Source organism: Oreochromis aureus, linkage group 9 (genome assembly GCF_013358895.1).
Source record: "Oreochromis aureus strain Israel breed Guangdong linkage group 9, ZZ_aureus, whole genome shotgun sequence".
In the NCBI taxonomy this organism is placed as follows: Eukaryota; Metazoa; Chordata; class Actinopteri; order Cichliformes; family Cichlidae; genus Oreochromis; species Oreochromis aureus.
This window is the reverse complement of record NC_052950.1, coordinates 32,028,743-32,046,152: the sequence shown is the minus strand read 5'-3', so window position 1 is coordinate 32,046,152 and position 17,410 is coordinate 32,028,743. Positions and strand designations below refer to the sequence as shown.

The 17,410-nt window shown below is 39.8% G+C and overlaps 2 protein-coding genes and 1 long non-coding RNA gene across 4 annotated transcripts; all 3 read right to left on the bottom strand.

Moving 5' to 3' along the window:
• Positions 1–1,303: 1,303 nt before the first annotated feature.
• On the bottom strand, positions 1,304–2,781 carry LOC120441939 (eotaxin-like). The gene is made up of 4 exons (XM_039617521.1): positions 2,612–2,781; positions 1,703–1,826; positions 1,569–1,627; positions 1,304–1,482 (listed from the first exon to the last, which is right to left on the bottom strand). Exons 1-4 carry the CDS (start codon positions 2,670–2,672, stop codon positions 1,457–1,459), a joined length of 270 nt encoding a protein of 89 aa, XP_039473455.1. The 5' UTR covers positions 2,673–2,781; the 3' UTR covers positions 1,304–1,456.
• A 1,081-nt stretch (positions 2,782–3,862) lies between these two features.
• LOC120441952 lies at positions 3,863–4,584 on the bottom strand. Its single transcript, XR_005614412.1, has 3 exons — positions 4,539–4,584; positions 4,405–4,463; positions 3,863–4,267 (listed from the first exon to the last, which is right to left on the bottom strand). It is a non-coding gene; the product is annotated as an uncharacterized LOC120441952 (long non-coding RNA).
• A 6,458-nt stretch (positions 4,585–11,042) lies between these two features.
• Positions 11,043–13,154, bottom strand: LOC120441937 (eotaxin-like). Of its 2 annotated transcripts, none has more exons than XR_005614396.1 (4): positions 12,991–13,154; positions 11,412–11,558; positions 11,280–11,341; positions 11,043–11,186 (listed from the first exon to the last, which is right to left on the bottom strand). XR_005614396.1 is itself a non-coding variant. In XM_039617519.1 (4 exons), the coding sequence occupies exons 1-4, from the start codon at positions 13,058–13,060 to the stop codon at positions 11,161–11,163; spliced, it is 291 nt and encodes a 96-aa protein (XP_039473453.1). In that variant the 5' UTR covers positions 13,061–13,152; the 3' UTR covers positions 11,043–11,160. The 2 variants fall into 2 exon arrangements, 1 of the variants encoding a protein (XP_039473453.1); XM_039617519.1 differs by having other exon boundaries at positions 11,412–11,544; positions 12,991–13,152.
• Between the last annotated feature and the right edge of the window lie 4,256 nt (positions 13,155–17,410).

Genomic DNA, 17,410 nt, shown 5'->3' with positions numbered 1-17,410 from the left:
GATGAGACTATCAGAGTAAAACAGGAAACATAAGACAGGCACAGAGACGCAGATTTGACAAGGAGACACGGCTGACAGGGGAGACAGAGCAAACGTGGAGCACAGAGACAAGAGTAACAAACTGCGAGACTACACAAGAAACATGTAACACAGGGGAGGCAAATAGACACAACCAAAGAGCTAGAAATCACCAAAAACTAACTGAAACTAACTGAAAAACGTAAACACTGGGTCCCCAGACAGAGGACCTGCGGATTATTTCCTCTGAAGCCTTTGAGCTGTTGTTACGGCCCTAGCAGGGCCTCCTCCTGAAGTTGCCTGTGTGGGCGTGTCCTACCAGCTCTCCTGCCTTAGGTGCCACCTTTTTCTTTTGTACAGCTGACTCACATCAGCAATTAAAGGTATTTAAGCCCAGAGAAAGGTGAACCTGTGCCAGAGGGCCATGTTGGGTGGCTGCAGGTAGTGAGCTGTATTGTTCTTGTTCTTGTTCTTGTTCTTGTTCTTGTTCTTGTTCTTGTTCTTGTTCTTGTTCTTGTTCTTGTTCTTGTTCTTGTTCTTGCTTGCTTCTTGCGCTATATGCGCTTGCTTGCGCTTCTGCGCTTGCGCTTCTGCGCTATGCTTAACTTGCTTGCTAACGCTTGCGCTTGCTCTGTGGAGAGGAGTGTGTTTGGTCACTAATCTCTTTTTGACTTTTCAGTTTACTGACCGACGCTTGAGTTTTGCTTTGTTTCTTTAAAGGGTGATAGCGGCTTGTCCGTCTCTTTTAGTTGAGTTATTAATAGAAACTTTAATAAAACTCTTTAATTCAACCATTTTGCTTCTGTGTCTCCTTTTTCCGACCTGGACACTTTTTGTTAGCGTATGTGCAATATACAGTATGGGAGCCTGTTAATCTGCATTTTAATGCACCGAATTATTCAATTACAGCCAGGAAAGCTTGTGAAATATCTGCTTATTCCTTGTTGAATTCAGTTGTGTAAATCCATTACAACCAATATAGGGTTTCCCCACCTGCCAAAACCCACTTTAACCCTTGACTGTACTCATTGGAAGAAAGGTAAAAAAGAAAAAAGTTTGTATTCCCACGTACTGCTATGATTTTATTATTATATACAGAATATAGAATACACAGAAAAAATATTAAGCAATTCAATTCAACCTTTATTGACAGACTTTATGTCCAAAAACACAACATACAAACCTCAATAAAAATATAAATATAAAATATGGGCAAGAAAAAATAACTTGAATAATAAATAAAAAAAATTAAAATAACAGTAATAATAATATTAATAAACTGTTTCTGTCATCAAAGACTGAGGTTGACATCTAAAATAAATTACAGGGTTAATTCACAGGTAAGAGTAAAAAAAAATAAAGCGTTCTGGTTTTAAATAAGTCTTTAAAGTTCATGTCAAAGGAAACACTGATGATGATTCGTCACAGACTCTGTGCTTCACACCTTCATCATGTTGGCAGTGACTGGAGAGGAAACATAAGAGGTGTTTGAGTTTTTCTCTGCAAATACTTTTCACATCGTTGTGTGTCTGTGTGTTAGCATAACTTACGATCCTTGACCCACTGAGCATTTGGATCAGCACAAAGCTGTCCATATTCTGTGTTGAAACTGGAAATAAAGAGAGAAGATCATACAGATTGTTTGTGTTTATGTTTGTGTGCAGGACAACATGTGCTGACTTACATTATAGCCTTGACACAGGGTGATCCTGCAGCCTGTTCACGATACGTTTCCCCCACCACCTCAGGGCTCATATTTAAAGTGGTAACCTTAATGCAGCACATTCGGCTTCTTGAAGGATGACGAGCTGAGAAGAAGAAGGTTAAAGATTTACATATCTGGTTCGAGCAAAGTCTCATTTAAAATGTGATGAAACTCCATCACTAAACAAAAGCTTTTTAAAATATCTTTTACCTATCAAATTAATATACGAACAGCTGGGAGACATTGTCTTTATGTTTTCAAGAGGATATCTAAGAAACCAGTCCAGATCCAGATAATCTTCTGAATTCAGGGACTGGAGGGAATTTTCAGCCTTGATTGCTGTTTTTGTTATTATTCACCAAAGAATAATTTCTTTTTTAGAGGATGAGAATACGAATACACAAGAAGCTTCATTTAGTAGCAGCAGTCAGTATTTCATGAATGGGAAGCAACCTTTATCACATAACTTCGACTCATCTTATACTCTGTGTCTTTTTCTGCTTGCAGATTATATCCTTATACTTATGCAATGAGTCACAATGTAACCATGCTTCCCAGAAATAACATTTGGTGGAAAGGAACCATTGCACCCGCCTGAGTAAGTTGGCAGTAGTCAAAAGTACCTTACAACGGATGTCTACTATGCAACACGCCACCCGAAAATCACAGGAAGCTAAATTTTTGCAGGTACATATATAAATATGACTGATGTAAAAGTTTGTGGTAAAAGAGACAAGCAGAGTCCTTACATAGCAGTGATACAGAACTAAAACCCAAAGAAAGTCACAAGCCCATCAACCTTCACAAACAGGTAGAAGCTACTGCATAATAATAATTCTTGTCTTCAATTTGAATTATTTGATATATTTTTAGTAAAAGCACAGTTACCTGCAGAGCTCACACACACAAAGAGCAGGAGGAGAGTGATGAAGAGGATCTTCACAGACATTTTCACCGGCGGTCTGGCTCACTGATCAGGTTGAAGCTATACAAGCTGACCAATGCTTGGTTATTTATTGGTGAGTGTAGGAACATCTGCAGGCAGAACTGATGACGGGTTTCTGTAGGTCTTTGCATTTGTGTGTGTGTGGTTGTGGCATATCACACCTTCACCTCTTATCAGGGACACTTCAGTATTTCAGCCTATCAACACCTCACTGAGAGCTTTCTGAGAAACAGCCTCACACACACAAAGTTCACAGATGCTCAAATATGGTCAAGAGCCTGATGATTGACACCAGTAGTTTGTGCATTTTCATGAGTAATGAGTCTAACCCCACGATTATTTTTGGTTTTTTTCCATTTTGACTGTCTAAGAGTGACTCTTTTTCTCTTGTAGTTACAAACTAAACATGGCGCCCCCTCATCCACATGGCTGAAAAAAGCAACATGGAGGCAGAAAACCTCTAATATTGGCTCTTAGTTTCCAGGAGAACTTGCAGGATAGTCCAGAATGACTGTGGCTCTGTTGAGCTGTGGCTCAAATATTAAAATCTAATAAAAACAAGAATCAAATCCAGGAAGTCTACAGTGTGGCATTTGCATCTTATTGTACTGTACACTACACACACACACACACACACACACACACACACACACACACACACACACACACACACACACACACACACACACACACGCACACTAAACCACTTCCTCATTACAGATGATATATATAGAAAGTTTATCAGTCCCACACATTTATGATGTTTCATAAACATCTTTGTTCTGGTATTTTTAAATCATCATTTTTTTAGCTCTCACATCATTGTGGAGGAAATGTTTAGCTGGTTGAGGTTTTGAGTCGTTCACTTATGCAGAGCTGTCTTTAGGTCCAGCCACAGCATTTCCATCAGGTTGAGGTTTACACTTTAACTGGGCCATCGCACCACGTTCTGTTGTGGATTTGCTGATGATAATTTTAAAGCTCCTGTTTTTACCTTTTTATAAAATAGCTGCATAGAGCTGGTTTAACTTCAAAGTGATATTTGGTGTAACTACAGAACTAAGAAAATATGTAGCAGATGAAGGAAATAAGGACAAATGAAACAACAGTGTTGTTTAAAAGTTGTAGGCAACACAGGGATAAAATGGATAAAAATAAGAAATTGTTAAATTTTTAAAATAAAATGGGCTGCAGCTTTCTGGGAGATTATTAAGATATTAGATTTATTGAATGACTGGTGGTCAAAGTTTATTTGGATATCATTTGTCAGAGTCAGCTTTGCAAAACATCATGATGTACACAGATAAATGGAATCATAAAAGCAAAAATAAAGAATAAAAGAAGATTTGAAACTAAATATGTAACTAAACTTAAAAAAAAAAGAAAATCAGTTGGTTCGTCTAAGCATAGATTCACGTCCATTATTAGTCGTCACTTTAAAGTCATATAAGAACAAGAACAGAATTAAAAGAGTAAAGTAATAAAAACATTTCAAAGAAAAGTTTGAATAAAATTCATGAGGAGATACTGATGAGCCGACAGGCAACGATGCTTCACCTCACACTTTGTACTTCATACCCTCGTCATGCTCGCAATGACTGGACAGGAAAGAGAGACAAACAGGAGTTTCAGTTTTTCTCTACAAATACTTTTCATGTGTGTGTGTGTGTGTGTGTGTGTGTGTGTGTGTGTGTGTGTGTGTGCGTGTGTGTGTGTTTCTTTTAGCATAACTCACGATCTTTGACCCACTGAGCGTTTGGATCAGCACAAAGCGGTCCATATTCTGTGTTGAAACTGGAAATAAAGAGAGAAGGTCATACAGATTGTTTGTGTTTATGTTTGTGTGTAGGACAAGATGTGCTGACTTACATTATAGCCTTCACACAGGGTGGTGTTGCGGCCTGCTGACGATATGTCTCCCCACCACCTCAGCACTCATATCGAGGTTGGTGACTGCAACGCAGCACGGTCGCCTCTTTCCATCTTGGCGAGCTGATTAGAAGTTTAAAACTGAATATATTTGGCCCACAGGAGGAAACTCAAAGTGAAATTTGGGTTTAAAATGTCATAAAACTGCTAACAAAAAGTAAACAAAAGCTGACTTTTGAACTGTTACCAGACATTAAGTGACATGAAATATTTATTTTGTGCCTCACCTTGTAGGTTTTCTACTAATGAGAAATGTAAAGCAAACATTATAAAAGTATTAACAAAGTAGCTACTTACACCAATCTATGTCTTCATTTAAGACACTATATTCTTCAAGAATGCGCCTAAACAATAAGAGCAGAGGCCTGTTCTGTTAAGCAGGATTTCATATTATCCAGGTAAATTTGGGATTAAGCTGGATCACTTCTTACTGGGCTATATTTCCATGGGGGTTTTAAGCAGCATCTAATGTTTGTGTTTCCTTTCACTTGCATGGGTATTAAATCTAGATTCTTCTGCTCATATTTAGTCCAGGAATATTCCTGCTGGTTGCAAACTGATTTTTATATCAGGGCTTGAACAGGACTCCGTTTTGTACTTGCTGGCCTTATATACAATTTGCACATAATCTAAGCCTATGTTTGAATCCTGTTAAACACCACCGAGGCTACAGCTGAAAGAACAAAAACTTGCTTCCTAAATCTTCTTACTGCTGACTGTTATGCAGCAGATATCCAAATCTTTGCTGGAACACAAATTACTTTTAAAAAATTGAATTTTAAACAGGGAAAAGCCAGTTGAAAGCTCTTACACGGAGTCTGAAGTTTAATCTTACCGTCTGATCCACAGATGGCCCCAACCACCAAGACTGTGCAGACCAGCAGTAACACACTTCTAGAGTTGACCATTTTCAAAAAGCTTGAAGAACAGTGAGTAAATGATTTGTTCCCCTGTGATCTGCCTTCTTCTCCAGAGAGCGTGAAGAACTAGACATCTGGAGATGCAGAATAGTTAAGGTGTTAAAAATAGAAATGATTCCTCCAGTTAATCTCCGGATCATCTTTAAAACAATTTCCCTCTCGATGAATAAAATATTATCCGTCAATCAATCAGTCAATAAAATGAATAACATCTGAACTTTATTTGTAACATATAGCTACTTCTGTGGATTCAGCATCTTGTTCCCAGTTTTCCTTCTGATGGCTGAAGAGAATCTCACAGTCTATCCTCATTATAAAGATAAGCAAGCCGGCTCTCACACTGAACCTGGATCACTTACTTCAGCCGATCCACCTGCCTTCTTACCCTCCAAAAGTAACACTGCCCTGGACTCTCCGCTTGTGCCCTGTTCCTCCCCTCTGGAACACTTCCCCTATGGATTTTCAAAGTAAGCTCAAACTCACCTGTCAATTCTCTCTCAGCATTATCAGCAGTCACTTTGGATTAGGATCTAAAACTTGTCTCCTTTTCGTGGAACTTCTTCTCTCCTGGACCTGGAAGAACAGCTCCAATCCCAGGCAAGCTCACGGCATCCCCCTGTACCCACCTCCATTTGTTTGTGATACTTGTTTGTGAAACAAAGCTGTGTCCCATTGGTTCTCCTGTTTGGTCTATCTTAGTAATTTGGACATTCTGAACAAAATGAACAGTAAGTATGGAGAATTCAAGTCCATGTCAAGTTCTTGTCAACAGGAAGAGAAGAAGTGTCTGATCAGTTTGATACCTGCTATGTGAAGGTGTTAGAGAAGATTTGCATCAATAAGATTTCTTTCTCTGGTCTATTATGGTTACTTGTGAGTTTAGACACATATATTAGCACTTGTTAGGGTGCCTGGGTCGTCGACTCAGAGTTTTCAGTTTTGCATTTTTATTGAATTTTTGACTTTGATATTATTTATCATTTCTAGTCTTTTGGTTTCTTTGTTAGTGTTCTGTTTTCTGGTTTCTGTCTGTGTTCCTTAGTTGCTCTGTCTCCCCTGTCTGCTGTATCCCCTTGTCAAGTCTACGTCTCTGTGTTATGTTTCCTGTTTTACTTTGAAGTCCGTTTCTCAGGTTATTGTATCAGGTTTTGCTTCCCTTGTTTCGTTAGGCCTGATTTGCACCAGCTGTGTTTCCCTCCTGTTTCCCATTCCTTGATTGCTCCTCTGTGTATTTAAGCCCTGTGTGTTCCTTTGTCTGTGTTGTGACCTTCATCATCCCATGCTGGGTGTGCTGTCAGTTTGTCTGCCAGTTTAGTGTCTGTATTCCCAGTTTTCTGTTTTTTGCCATCCACCATTAAAGTTGCATTGGAGTTCAAGGTTTTGCTTCGTGTGTCTGCACTTTGGGTCCACCACTCCTGCCTGCACACAGCCTTCACATGACAGTAGTGATGGGCAGATGAAGCTTCATGAAGCACTGAAACTTTTCATCCAATTGGTTCACTCCAGCGCAAAGCTTCTTGAAGCTTCATTTGCTCTAGTAGGACATCTAGTGGACGTAAAAATATTAGTTGGCATGAATTTGAAGAGTGTGGCATTTTGCACACAGCCTGTAAATGTCAACAACAAAAGGAGTGTGTAAAACATGTATATTGTAGTTATGGCAGAATACTGTGTATATTTATACTGGCAGTATGGAAAATGATTATTTGGAAATGCTTAAAATGGAAATGATCATTTACTGTGAGGTGAGGTGTGGTTGGGGTGTGGACAGCTACACACTGAGGCTTTGAGCCTCAGTCCTGCCTGTTCACATTTTATTCTGTAAAAACTAAATTTTCACTGCTTTTATGACCTTTTTAGTGGGGAGAACATAGCTAGGATTTAATGATTTAACAAATCTTTTAAATCCTTTGTCCTCCACAATGCTAAATGGCTGGGAGTCCTCAATCACCATGCTAACCAGGTCTTCATCTATTTGAGATTGTTCTCCTGAGGAAAGACAATAAGACAAAGCACAAATATAAATATCACACACGTAATTTATTACAGTTGTATAATTTTGTTATATCATTTAGTAACATTACGGCATGCTATATTATCATGGCATTTGATGGCTCACCTGGTTTTGCTCCACAATCGGTGTTCCCCTTATTCTCATGCAAAGCTCTGTAGTGCCTAAGCATGGATGAGGTGTTGTTGTTATATCCCAGCTCCCTGGCACATAGCAAACACTTCACCTTGTACACAAGTAAAGACAGCTTAACATAAATTGTATTGCACCATCAGTATTATGAAAATACATCTTCTGTAGAAATTTACATACGTTGTTGGGAGATATAAGATCAAAATGTTCCCACACCGGGGAGGACATCCTCCTCTTCTTAGCTGGCTCCATTCTCTCCTGACTTTCTCTCCTCACTCTCCTAAACCTCCAAACTCTCTCCAAACTCTCACTAACCGCAACTCTCCATCAAACACCCACATTTTGAATGAAGTCTGAGGGGTTTATATCGCTGTCATAGCTCGCGGCAAAGTTCGAACCACGTCCTGAACCAGTCACGTGGTACAGCCAGGCAGCGAGGCTTCGGACGTCATCATTTTCAGCTCCTCCCATAAATGAAGCAAGCCTCGATACACGCATCGTGGAAACGCCCCCTCCATCACTCGACACAAGCTTTGAAGCCTCGATACAGAACGTCCCATAACTACATGACAGCACTAGGATAAGAGTAGAAGAAGGTTTTATAGATGATAAAGTGATGTTGAAATTCCTGTACCTTCAAATTTGTAAGTGTTGATCACAGCTTTGCTGGCATCAAGTAGAGTTGTTTTTATTGGCTTAAGTATGGAAGTTGTTGTAATTTTAAAATATGGGGTGATATTTTTCAGGGCAAGAAATCGAGTATAGATTTCACAATATTAACAAGACACTTTGTGAAGGCAGATGACTCACAGTTGTGTTTCTTTAGTTTAGTTAGTCTTCTAAATATACAGTAAGTACACAATGTTACAACCCTGAGTCTCTAGGGGAAGGTGAGTAACAATTAACCAACTTGAAAGAAATGTTGTGAGAGTGAAATCATTTATTAAACAAGTAAGTAAAAAGTAAGTAAGTAAAATTTATTTATGTAGCACTTTTTAAGACAAAAAGCTGTTACAAAGTGCTTCACATGGGAATGAAGGCATGTCAAACAGACAAACAATATAGCAATATAAAGGAAGTATAAAAGCATATCAAACAAAGCAATAGTACAGTATAAATATAGAATAAAACAACATATTACACACTACCATTACCCAAATCCCTGTCTAAACAGATGTGTTTTAAGCTGTTTTTTAAAAGAAGCCACAGTGTCGATGGTGCGTAGCGGGGAGGGTAAACCGTTCCACAGTATTGGAGCCAGGGTTTGAAAAGCGTGATCCCCCTTCGTTTTCAAACGAGTCCGTGGAATAGATAGAAGACCACTATCAGTGGATCTAAGAGTCCGCTTTGGAGAATAGGGTTGGAGAAGCTCCGAGATATAGGTGGGGGCCTCACCTTGTAGAGACATAAACGTAAAGGTGAGGATTTTAAACTTATATCTATACCCAACCGGAAGCCAGTGCAAGGATTTTAGTGTAGGAGTGATATGGGAAAATTTATTGCTGTGGGTTAAAAGCCTTGCTGCAGCATTTTGAACCGCTTGGAGCCGATTTAGTGAGGCCTTAGATACACAGGAGAAGAGTGCATTACAATAGTCTAGCCGGGAGGAAATGAAGGTGTGGACAAGCATCTCCAGTTCAGTTGTGGAGACAATAGTCCTGAGTTTGGCAATATTTCTTAAATGAAAAAAGCAGGAGCGGGTCACAGATTTAATATGAGTGTCAAAAGACAAAGGTTGATCGAAAATTATCCCAAGATTCTGAGCAGTAGCTTTTATCGACGATGAAAAGGCACCCAGATGTTGACTAATTTGGGGCTTGATATTCTCTGGGGCAAGGATTAAGCACTCGGTCTTGTCTGCGTTCAGCTGCAGAAAATTGTTTGTCATCCAAAGATTAATTTCCTTAAGACAGTCCATAAGAGTGGATAGCTTGTCTAATTCCCAAGGTTTAAAGGAGATGTATAATTGGATGTCGTCTGCATACAAATGAAGGGTCACCAGCAGTCCAGGCAGTGGCGGTCCTAGCCTGTTTGGCGCCCTGAGCGAACACTCCCTCTGTGTTTTTTTTCTAAAGTTTATTTTCTCCTATCTATTCACTGCAACTGAGAAATACTTACCTCTTTAGCATTTATGGAGCCTCACTTCTTCAAAGGGATAGAAAAGGTGATAGAGAGAAGTAAGACAAAAGGGACAAGATGGGAGAGAGCAGAGAGGAGAGCTGGAAGGGGGGCGCCCGATCTGGCTTCCCACACCTCCCCGCCGGATCAGGCGGTTCGCTCTACCTCCCCACTGCCTGACTGCCTTAGCTGCCCAAGTGATGTCAGCCCTTTTTAGCCATAGCCAGTGACTGGTCCTCTCAGCAGTGTTGCTAATTCTCTTACAGCCTCCCGTTGTGCCTGTTTTCTGATCCAAATCTCTCTAAGCAGGTTTGCTGTTCTACTGGCAACAAAATTCAATTCAGTTCAGTTTTATTTATATAGCGCCAAATAACAGCAACAGTCGCCTCAAGGTGCTTTATATTGTACAGTAGATCGTACAATAATAGATAGAGAGAAAAACCCAACAATCATAAGACCCCCTATGAGCAAGCGCTTTGGCGACAGTGGGAAGGAAAAACTCCCTTTTAACACGAAGAAACCTCCGGCAGAACCAGGCTCAGGGAGGGGCGGGGCCATCTGCTGCGACCGGTTGGGGTGAGAGAAGGAAAACCCCTGTACGCCACTTCCACCGGGCACACCGTGATCTTCCAGTCTGTCCTCTGCCTCAGCTGCCAAGTTTAACTTTAACACCTCACTCACACAATGTACATTCTCAGATTTCGAACTGTAAATTTCCAGATATATAACTCACTCACTTACTGCACATAATGTCCTTTTTCTATATATTCACTCACTCTCTCTTTTTGTGCACAGTTGAGTAGCGTATCAGGTCACATTTCACTGCGTGTTGTACTTGTATAACTATGCACGTGACAAATAAACAATCCTGAATATTTAATATATATATAGTTTTGCAGGGTTTTGCTGTTCGGGCCCACTAATGTTCATTGTGGGCTGCATGAACTTTTTAAAAGTCTATTCAGTGAGCATCATCAACTAAAACACTAGAATGCAATAGACGATGTGTGTGACATTTTGTGTTAGTCTGGTGGGCACTGAAAAAACAGCAGGAAAATATTTGCTCAATAATACAAAAGTTTATTTTTATATTGTTTTTCACAGCCAAATTGTTCATCAAATAAACAGATAATGCACAGAAAGAGATTCACAAATAAGCAAAAAAAGACAAATAAAACCTGAACTCCAGTGATCAATTAAAAAACAATGAAGTCAACAGGACAAATAAAATACAGGATTCTGCCACAGGTAAGAGTAAAAATTAATCTACAAATGCAAAAAAAAAAAAAAAAGTTTCAAGACAGGCTGAGAAAGCGCTCTGGTTTGAATAAGCCTTTAAAGGTGATGGAAATACTGGAAATACTGATGCAGCAGACAGGCTTCACTCCTTCTTCATTTTGGCAATGACTAGAGAGGAAAAACAGACAAGCAGGAGCTTCAGTTTTTCTCTGTAAATACTTTGCATTTATTTCTGTGTGTGTTTCTTTTAGCATGACTTACGATCTTTGACCCACTGAGCGTCTGGATCAGCACAAAGTTGTTTTCCATTTTTTGTGTCAAAACTGGAAATAAAAGACAGAAAATTATAGAGATTGTATGTGTTTGTATGTAAGACAACATGTGCTGACTTACATTATAGCCTTCACACAGTGTCCTCTTGCAGCCAGCTTATGATATATTTGCCCCACCACGTCAGCAGTCATATTGCCTTTGGTGACTGCAGGGCAGCATGGTGGTACCGGTCCAGGATGATGACGATGAGTACCTGAGAGATAAAAGCTTAAAAATGGATGTCTGTGAAGGTTCTCAGCCATCCAGGTCATCGTAGTCTAAGGAGCTTGGAAAGAAAAACGTCTGGACTTCTTTGAGTTGCTTGAAGACGTTTCACCTCTCATCCGAGAAGCTTCTTCAGTTCGGGTGAGCTCACCCGAAACCCTGGCTGATTAGGACCCCCACCCGCTTTCACACCTTGGCTCATGTGATTAGGTAGAGGATCATCAGGGGGTCCTTTTTCCCTCTTTGGGGGGGAAACTCCCACTGGGTTTAAATCTGGGACTCCCCACCAATTGACCCTTAGAACTGAAGAAGAGGTGAAACGTCTTCAAGCAACTCAAAGAAGTCCAGACGCTTTTCTTTCCAAGCTCCTTAAAAATGGATTTTTCTTACCTGAGAAAAGTCTAATTAGAAGGAAAATAAAATTTAAATCTAGTTTTAAAATATGAAACTCCTTACATAACTAAACAGAGGATGACTTTTAAAATGTGACCTGAAATTATGTTACAGTGAACAGGCATTTTTTGTTTTGTGCAAATCAATCAACAAGCAAGTGCAACAAATCAATGTTCTCACCACTTGGGGGCCCTCAAGCACTTTTTGGGCAGTTTTGGCATTATGTTAGTTAACTGAATGGTGAAAAATATTGTCCCGTAGCTGCAAGATATCATCTTATACTCTCTGCGTCTCTCTCATTTCCTGCTTTCATGCCTTATGCAATGAGTCACAATGTATGCGCCCCTCCAAAAACCCACTGAAATGATAACTTTACTAGAAAACTAAATTAAAGCAGTGAGATTTAGTTACAGAGTGAATTTGTTTGAAAGAACCCACTGCACCCACTGTGCCACACTAATAAGTTGGCAGTTATGATAGTTTAAGTGTCTTACAACGTATGCCTAGCATGCAACGCAGCGTGAGACATAAGCCCATAAGTGACAGAAAACAAAAGTTTGTATGTAGATAAACATAAAAGGTATAAACATTGTTAATGGTAAGCAGTATAGCGTGAATGGATATGGTGTGGCTGTCAATCAGTCCAGCAATGTAAAAAAAAAAATCAGGTGAATGTTGTACTTAAAAAAATCTCCAAGACTTCTTCTAAATGTAGACGTAAAGGACGCCTTTTAAAATGCCATCACTGACTAACGAAACTTAGCCCAGAAAACAGCTTCCAGGGATGCTTGGTGGGTAGAAGTCGAGTAAATGCTGGAAAAAAATGTTACAATTATAGACTGAGCAGATACCAGAATATGACTGATGTAAAGGTTTGTGGTCTTTACACAGTGGTCCTGCCCAATAAAACACAAAAATATCATAAGTGCACATTATTCACAAACAGGTAGAAGCCATTGTTGGAGATAGTCATCGCTGCGATCAAATAATCTATTTTATCTATTTTTTTCTCTTTTCTTTAGAAAAGTAAGAGCACAGTTACCTTCAGAGGAGTGGCAGCACACACACATTGAGACCAGGAGGAGAGTGATGGAGAGGATCTTCACAGACATTTCCACCGGTGGTCTGGCTCACTGATCAGAGTCAAAATCTATGAGTTGATTCGTGTTTGGTTATTTATTGGTAAGTGCCGGAACACATGCAGGCACAACTGATGAGGTGTTTTTATAGGTCTGTGTATTTGTGTGTGTGGTGTGGCATATCACACATCTGCCTCTTATCAGGGAGACTTCAGTATTTCAACCTATCAACATCTCACTGAGAGCTTTCTGAGAAACAGCCTCGCACACACAAAGTTCACAGACACTCAGATATGGTGTAGAGCCTGATGATTGATATCAACAGTCATGAGTAATGAATCTAAATCACCCACTGACTTTTGTTTTTCAGTGACTTATGAAGCCCCTTAACAGTCTTGATGCACATGGAGGCTTATTTTGTCTTATAAATTCCCACGACTTAAACTTTTGCTTGTAATTTCAATTAAATTGTTTAAGGTTACACAAAGTTTGCAGAGACTTAAATATAGTGTTTAAAACAGTTTGTGTATTGTCACAAATGATGGATCTAAATCACTCGTCGATTATTGTTTTTTCATTTTGATTGTGACTGTTTATCTCTTGCAGTTGTGCATCAGGCCTCAAGTGAAAAACAATAGTGACTCATGATGCTTCTTAATGATCCTGATGCACATCTATTCACATTTGCATCATTTGTTGATGCTTGGCTGCTTATTTTTCATCCATAAATCCCCACAACTTAAACTTTTGTTTGTAATTTCAGCCATTAAACTCCCACTGAAAACTAAAGCAGTGAGACGCTCCCACGTTTATTTCATTTAGGAGTATTTTTGGCAGATGGTAACTTTCACACTCTGTTCTGGAGGAACTGTGTAACAACCCTTTTGGGTTATAGCACCACTAGGGGGGGGGGTTGCCCTACTATTGTAGTAGTTGTGGGAGTCTCCTAGTGGGTGTGTGTTGTTAGCGGCATCCATTTTCATGCTGCTCATGTTCTTTCTCTCTAAGAAACCTTACTGTTGTAACGGCCTGGCGCCTGCGACTACCGATCCCCGCACATGTATGTACGGACAGAGTAGAGCCGTGGAGACCTGGCTTGTATGGTGTATTGTTGCTGACACCAAATAAAGGTCTGTTATTGGATTTAACCGACTGGCTTCGGGTATTTCAGCTACCCTCCACACCACATGCCTGCTGGACCTGCTAGTCGCTCCCGCCTCGCCAGACTGCTGTTACAACTGTTTTATACAAATGTAATTGTGTTGACTGTTTAATCTTCCAATACACACATGCAAAGATCAAACATTTCTAACGCAGACTAAATACCCACAGAAAAAGTGGTTTGGATATGCACTGCTAATTTCTCAGTTGAGGTGTTTGTGCTCATATGCTGTAATTGGTTTTCTCCAAGTGTGCTGTTGTGTATTATCACCAAACATCCATTTTGGTCTCATCTGTCCATATGACATTCTTCCAGATGTTTTTTAGTTGCCTGTAAAATAACATGTTACACCTCATTAGTGTTTTGCATTTTTTCAATAATGCAGAAATGTAACTCATTAATGTTAGAACAGTTACAATTATATTGATTTATACTATCAGCATACAAAATGCCTTTTTTCTACCTGTTCACTTGTGCTACAATCAACTGATTACAGTTTGTGTGTGGGAGGAGGAACATGATGGTGCAGTACAGTGATACAGCTTTTGAAGAATACAGACATGGACATTACCTTTTTTTTTTATCACACAAAAGCACACGAGTATGATGGAAAACAGAGAAAAACTGCATTATATTGCTAACATAACTTAGCCTCTTTGCAAGCATCTGCACAGACAGCATGCTAACACAAAGCTAGCTAAGAAGTTGAGAGCATGCTAGCCACTGAGCTTCAACAGGTAACAAAGGCAGTGATGAACAGGCAGTCGTGCAGCCTTGGGTTCTGCCTGTTCATACTCCTAGAAGGAACTTAACTTTAGTTTTTGTTGTCAGCTTTGTGTTCATAAGTAAATAAACAAACAATACTATGTGAGTCCTCATCAGGGTAGGGATTGGTGCTGGTGTGTGGAACTGTAGGCTAAATTAGGTTTATATTGTTAACTGGTAATTAAGTGAAACTTGGTTTTATTACCTTATATATTACTGCTTCATATAAATCTTTGTGGCTTTTTATTAACTGGAAACATTAGAAATTGTTTAAAGCAGTGGTTTTCAAACTTTTTACATAATCCCCCACATGGCAGGAAGAAATATTTTCACGCCCCATCTATTGTTAATGTAACTGCTGCGAAAAAGTGGTTCTGATGTTAAACATTAGTTCTGCATGAGTTTTCTGCCAGGTAACGTGCGCACCTGTTAGAACTCTGGCTACACACTTTCAGAACCACTGGTTTAAAGCCACATTTCCTGGGGTGCAGTTTCCCTGGTAGTGCTATTGCTTTCTTTCCCATTTTTGTTCCTTGCAGCAAGAACATGGTTTAGTGTACATACCTGCCTTAAAAACCAAAACCAAACAATCCTATGTGAGTCCTCATCAGGGTAGGGATTGGTGCTGGTGTGTGGAACTGTAGGCTAAGTTAGGTTTTATATTGTTAATTGTTAATTATGTGAAACTTTGTGTTACTACCTCATCTATTACTACTTCATACAAATCTTAGTGGCTTTTTATTAACTGGAATAATTAGAGGTTGTTTAAAGTCACATTTCCTGGGGTGCAGTTTCCCTGGTAGTGGTTTTGCTTTCTTTCCCATTTTCTCATTTTTTTGCAGCAAGATGAATGTTTCGTGCACATACCTGCCTTAAAAGTCTTTCAACATAATCAGTCTAAATGATTGTGAAACTTGCTTTGTGCCATTCCCCTTTCTTTTTATTTTGCTCATTCCCACAAACTTTTATCCACTTTTTGCTAAGTTGCATTCTTTATCTGATGTGGTAATACATATTTGAGTTTATGTTACTTCCTGTTTAAACTACACTTTAAGAAATAGTCAAACCAAAGATAAGACAACCACAAAAGCTTATTTCCTGTTTATTTAGTAGGAAATGGGTTTGTAAGAGACATGTTTCTTAATTTGATGGTCTGAGTGTCTAACTCCCCAGTACGACTGCTAAATGACAGATTAAATTTAATATTTCTATAAGGATATTTATGATGATCATATTAATAAAAACATTTACTTGATTACTCCCAAGAGAAAGTAATTTGTTACACTACTTGTTACATTACTTTTACTCTGTAAAATGTCCTGAAATGCACATCATATAATTAGCATTTAACTATATAAACCTAAGGCTACAGTCCCACATACATACATCCATCATCACTATCGTCACTATCTTATTAAAGACACAAATAAGATGTTTTTGTTAGCATTTAAGTATGAACACAAAGGAACTGGACTACTTACTGGTTCTCTACAAGAACTGGTTCTTGATTCCCATCCCTGTACCTCGGATACTGTACCTGTCTCCGCCCAACTGCACATTTCTTTGTGTTGACCATGAGCCCCATCTACCTCAGGGACTCCAGCACTGTGGTCTGTTGTACATGCCCAGGTGTTACTGTGGATGATGGGAAAATCCAGGTATGTGGTGGTATATGCAGCCTGCGAATGCAAAACCCAATCTATGAGGTGCAGGAAAGTAGCTGGAGCCACCAACCCATGCCAATCCATCTCAGGACCTCTATGGGGCAAACTTAAATAAATGTGCATAATACTGGATTATTAGGCTCAACTGAAAACACCAAGGGAATCAGATTCTGGGAATGCATAAGGAGATTTTGTGTGAGTCTGGTGTATATTCAAGCAACTTCCCTCCCCATCCCCAACTGCCTCCCTCTACCCATTCTACCACAACGACGCACACATGTAGGGCCTTGGGGTGCAGGTGTGTCACCAGGGTGCAGGGGAGGCATCCCCCTCTGTCCCCTTCTGGCCTCAATTTTATTCCACAAACTAGACATCCACATTCCTCACACTTTCATAACACATACATATAAGTGTCACAGTTTGGGGGGGCAGACCGTGTGTAGGTGTGTGAGGACCCAGGAGCAGACACAGGCGAGAAGATGAAACTGGACTTTAAACCAAAAGCGAGCCTTTATTATGGCTGATGACAGCGAGTCCAAACTAGAGATGGACCAATCCGATATTACGTATCGGTATCGGTCTGATACTGACCTAAACTACTGGATCGGATATCGGAGAAAAATTAAAAAAGGCATCCGATTCATTAATTATCACAAAAGCACCTCACAAAACTTGCGACATGGCCTAACCCAGCTCATAACCTTAGCACGTCGGAGGAATACGCGTCACGTGATAGAGCGGCAGTGGCGGCGTGGCGAGACCTCTGGTCTGGTTGAGCATTTGGAGCCTCGC

What these genes read in the sequence shown, in the direction of transcription:
- LOC120441939 (XM_039617521.1), bottom strand. Translation starts at nt 2,672, where the DNA reads ATGTCTGTGAAGATCCTCTTCATCACTCTCCTCCTGCTCTTTGTGTGT. An exon ending in CCCTGTGTCAAGGCTATAAT is followed by an intron (nt 1,628 to 1,702) that starts GTAAGTCAGCAC and finishes CTTTATTTCCAG; the next exon opens with TTTCAACACAGAATATGGAC. An exon ending in TGCTCAGTGGGTCAAGGATC is followed by an intron (nt 1,483 to 1,568) that starts GTAAGTTATGCT and finishes TTTCCTCTCCAG; the next exon opens with TCACTGCCAACATGATGAAG.
- LOC120441937 (XM_039617519.1), bottom strand. Translation starts at nt 13,060, where the DNA reads ATGTCTGTGAAGATCCTCTCCATCACTCTCCTCCTGGTCTCAATGTGT. An exon ending in GTGCTGCCACTCCTCTGAAG is followed by an intron (nt 11,545 to 12,990) that starts GTAACTGTGCTC and finishes TTTATCTCTCAG; the next exon opens with GTACTCATCGTCATCATCCT. An exon ending in CACTGTGTGAAGGCTATAAT is followed by an intron (nt 11,342 to 11,411) that starts GTAAGTCAGCAC and finishes TTTTATTTCCAG; the next exon opens with TTTTGACACAAAAAATGGAA.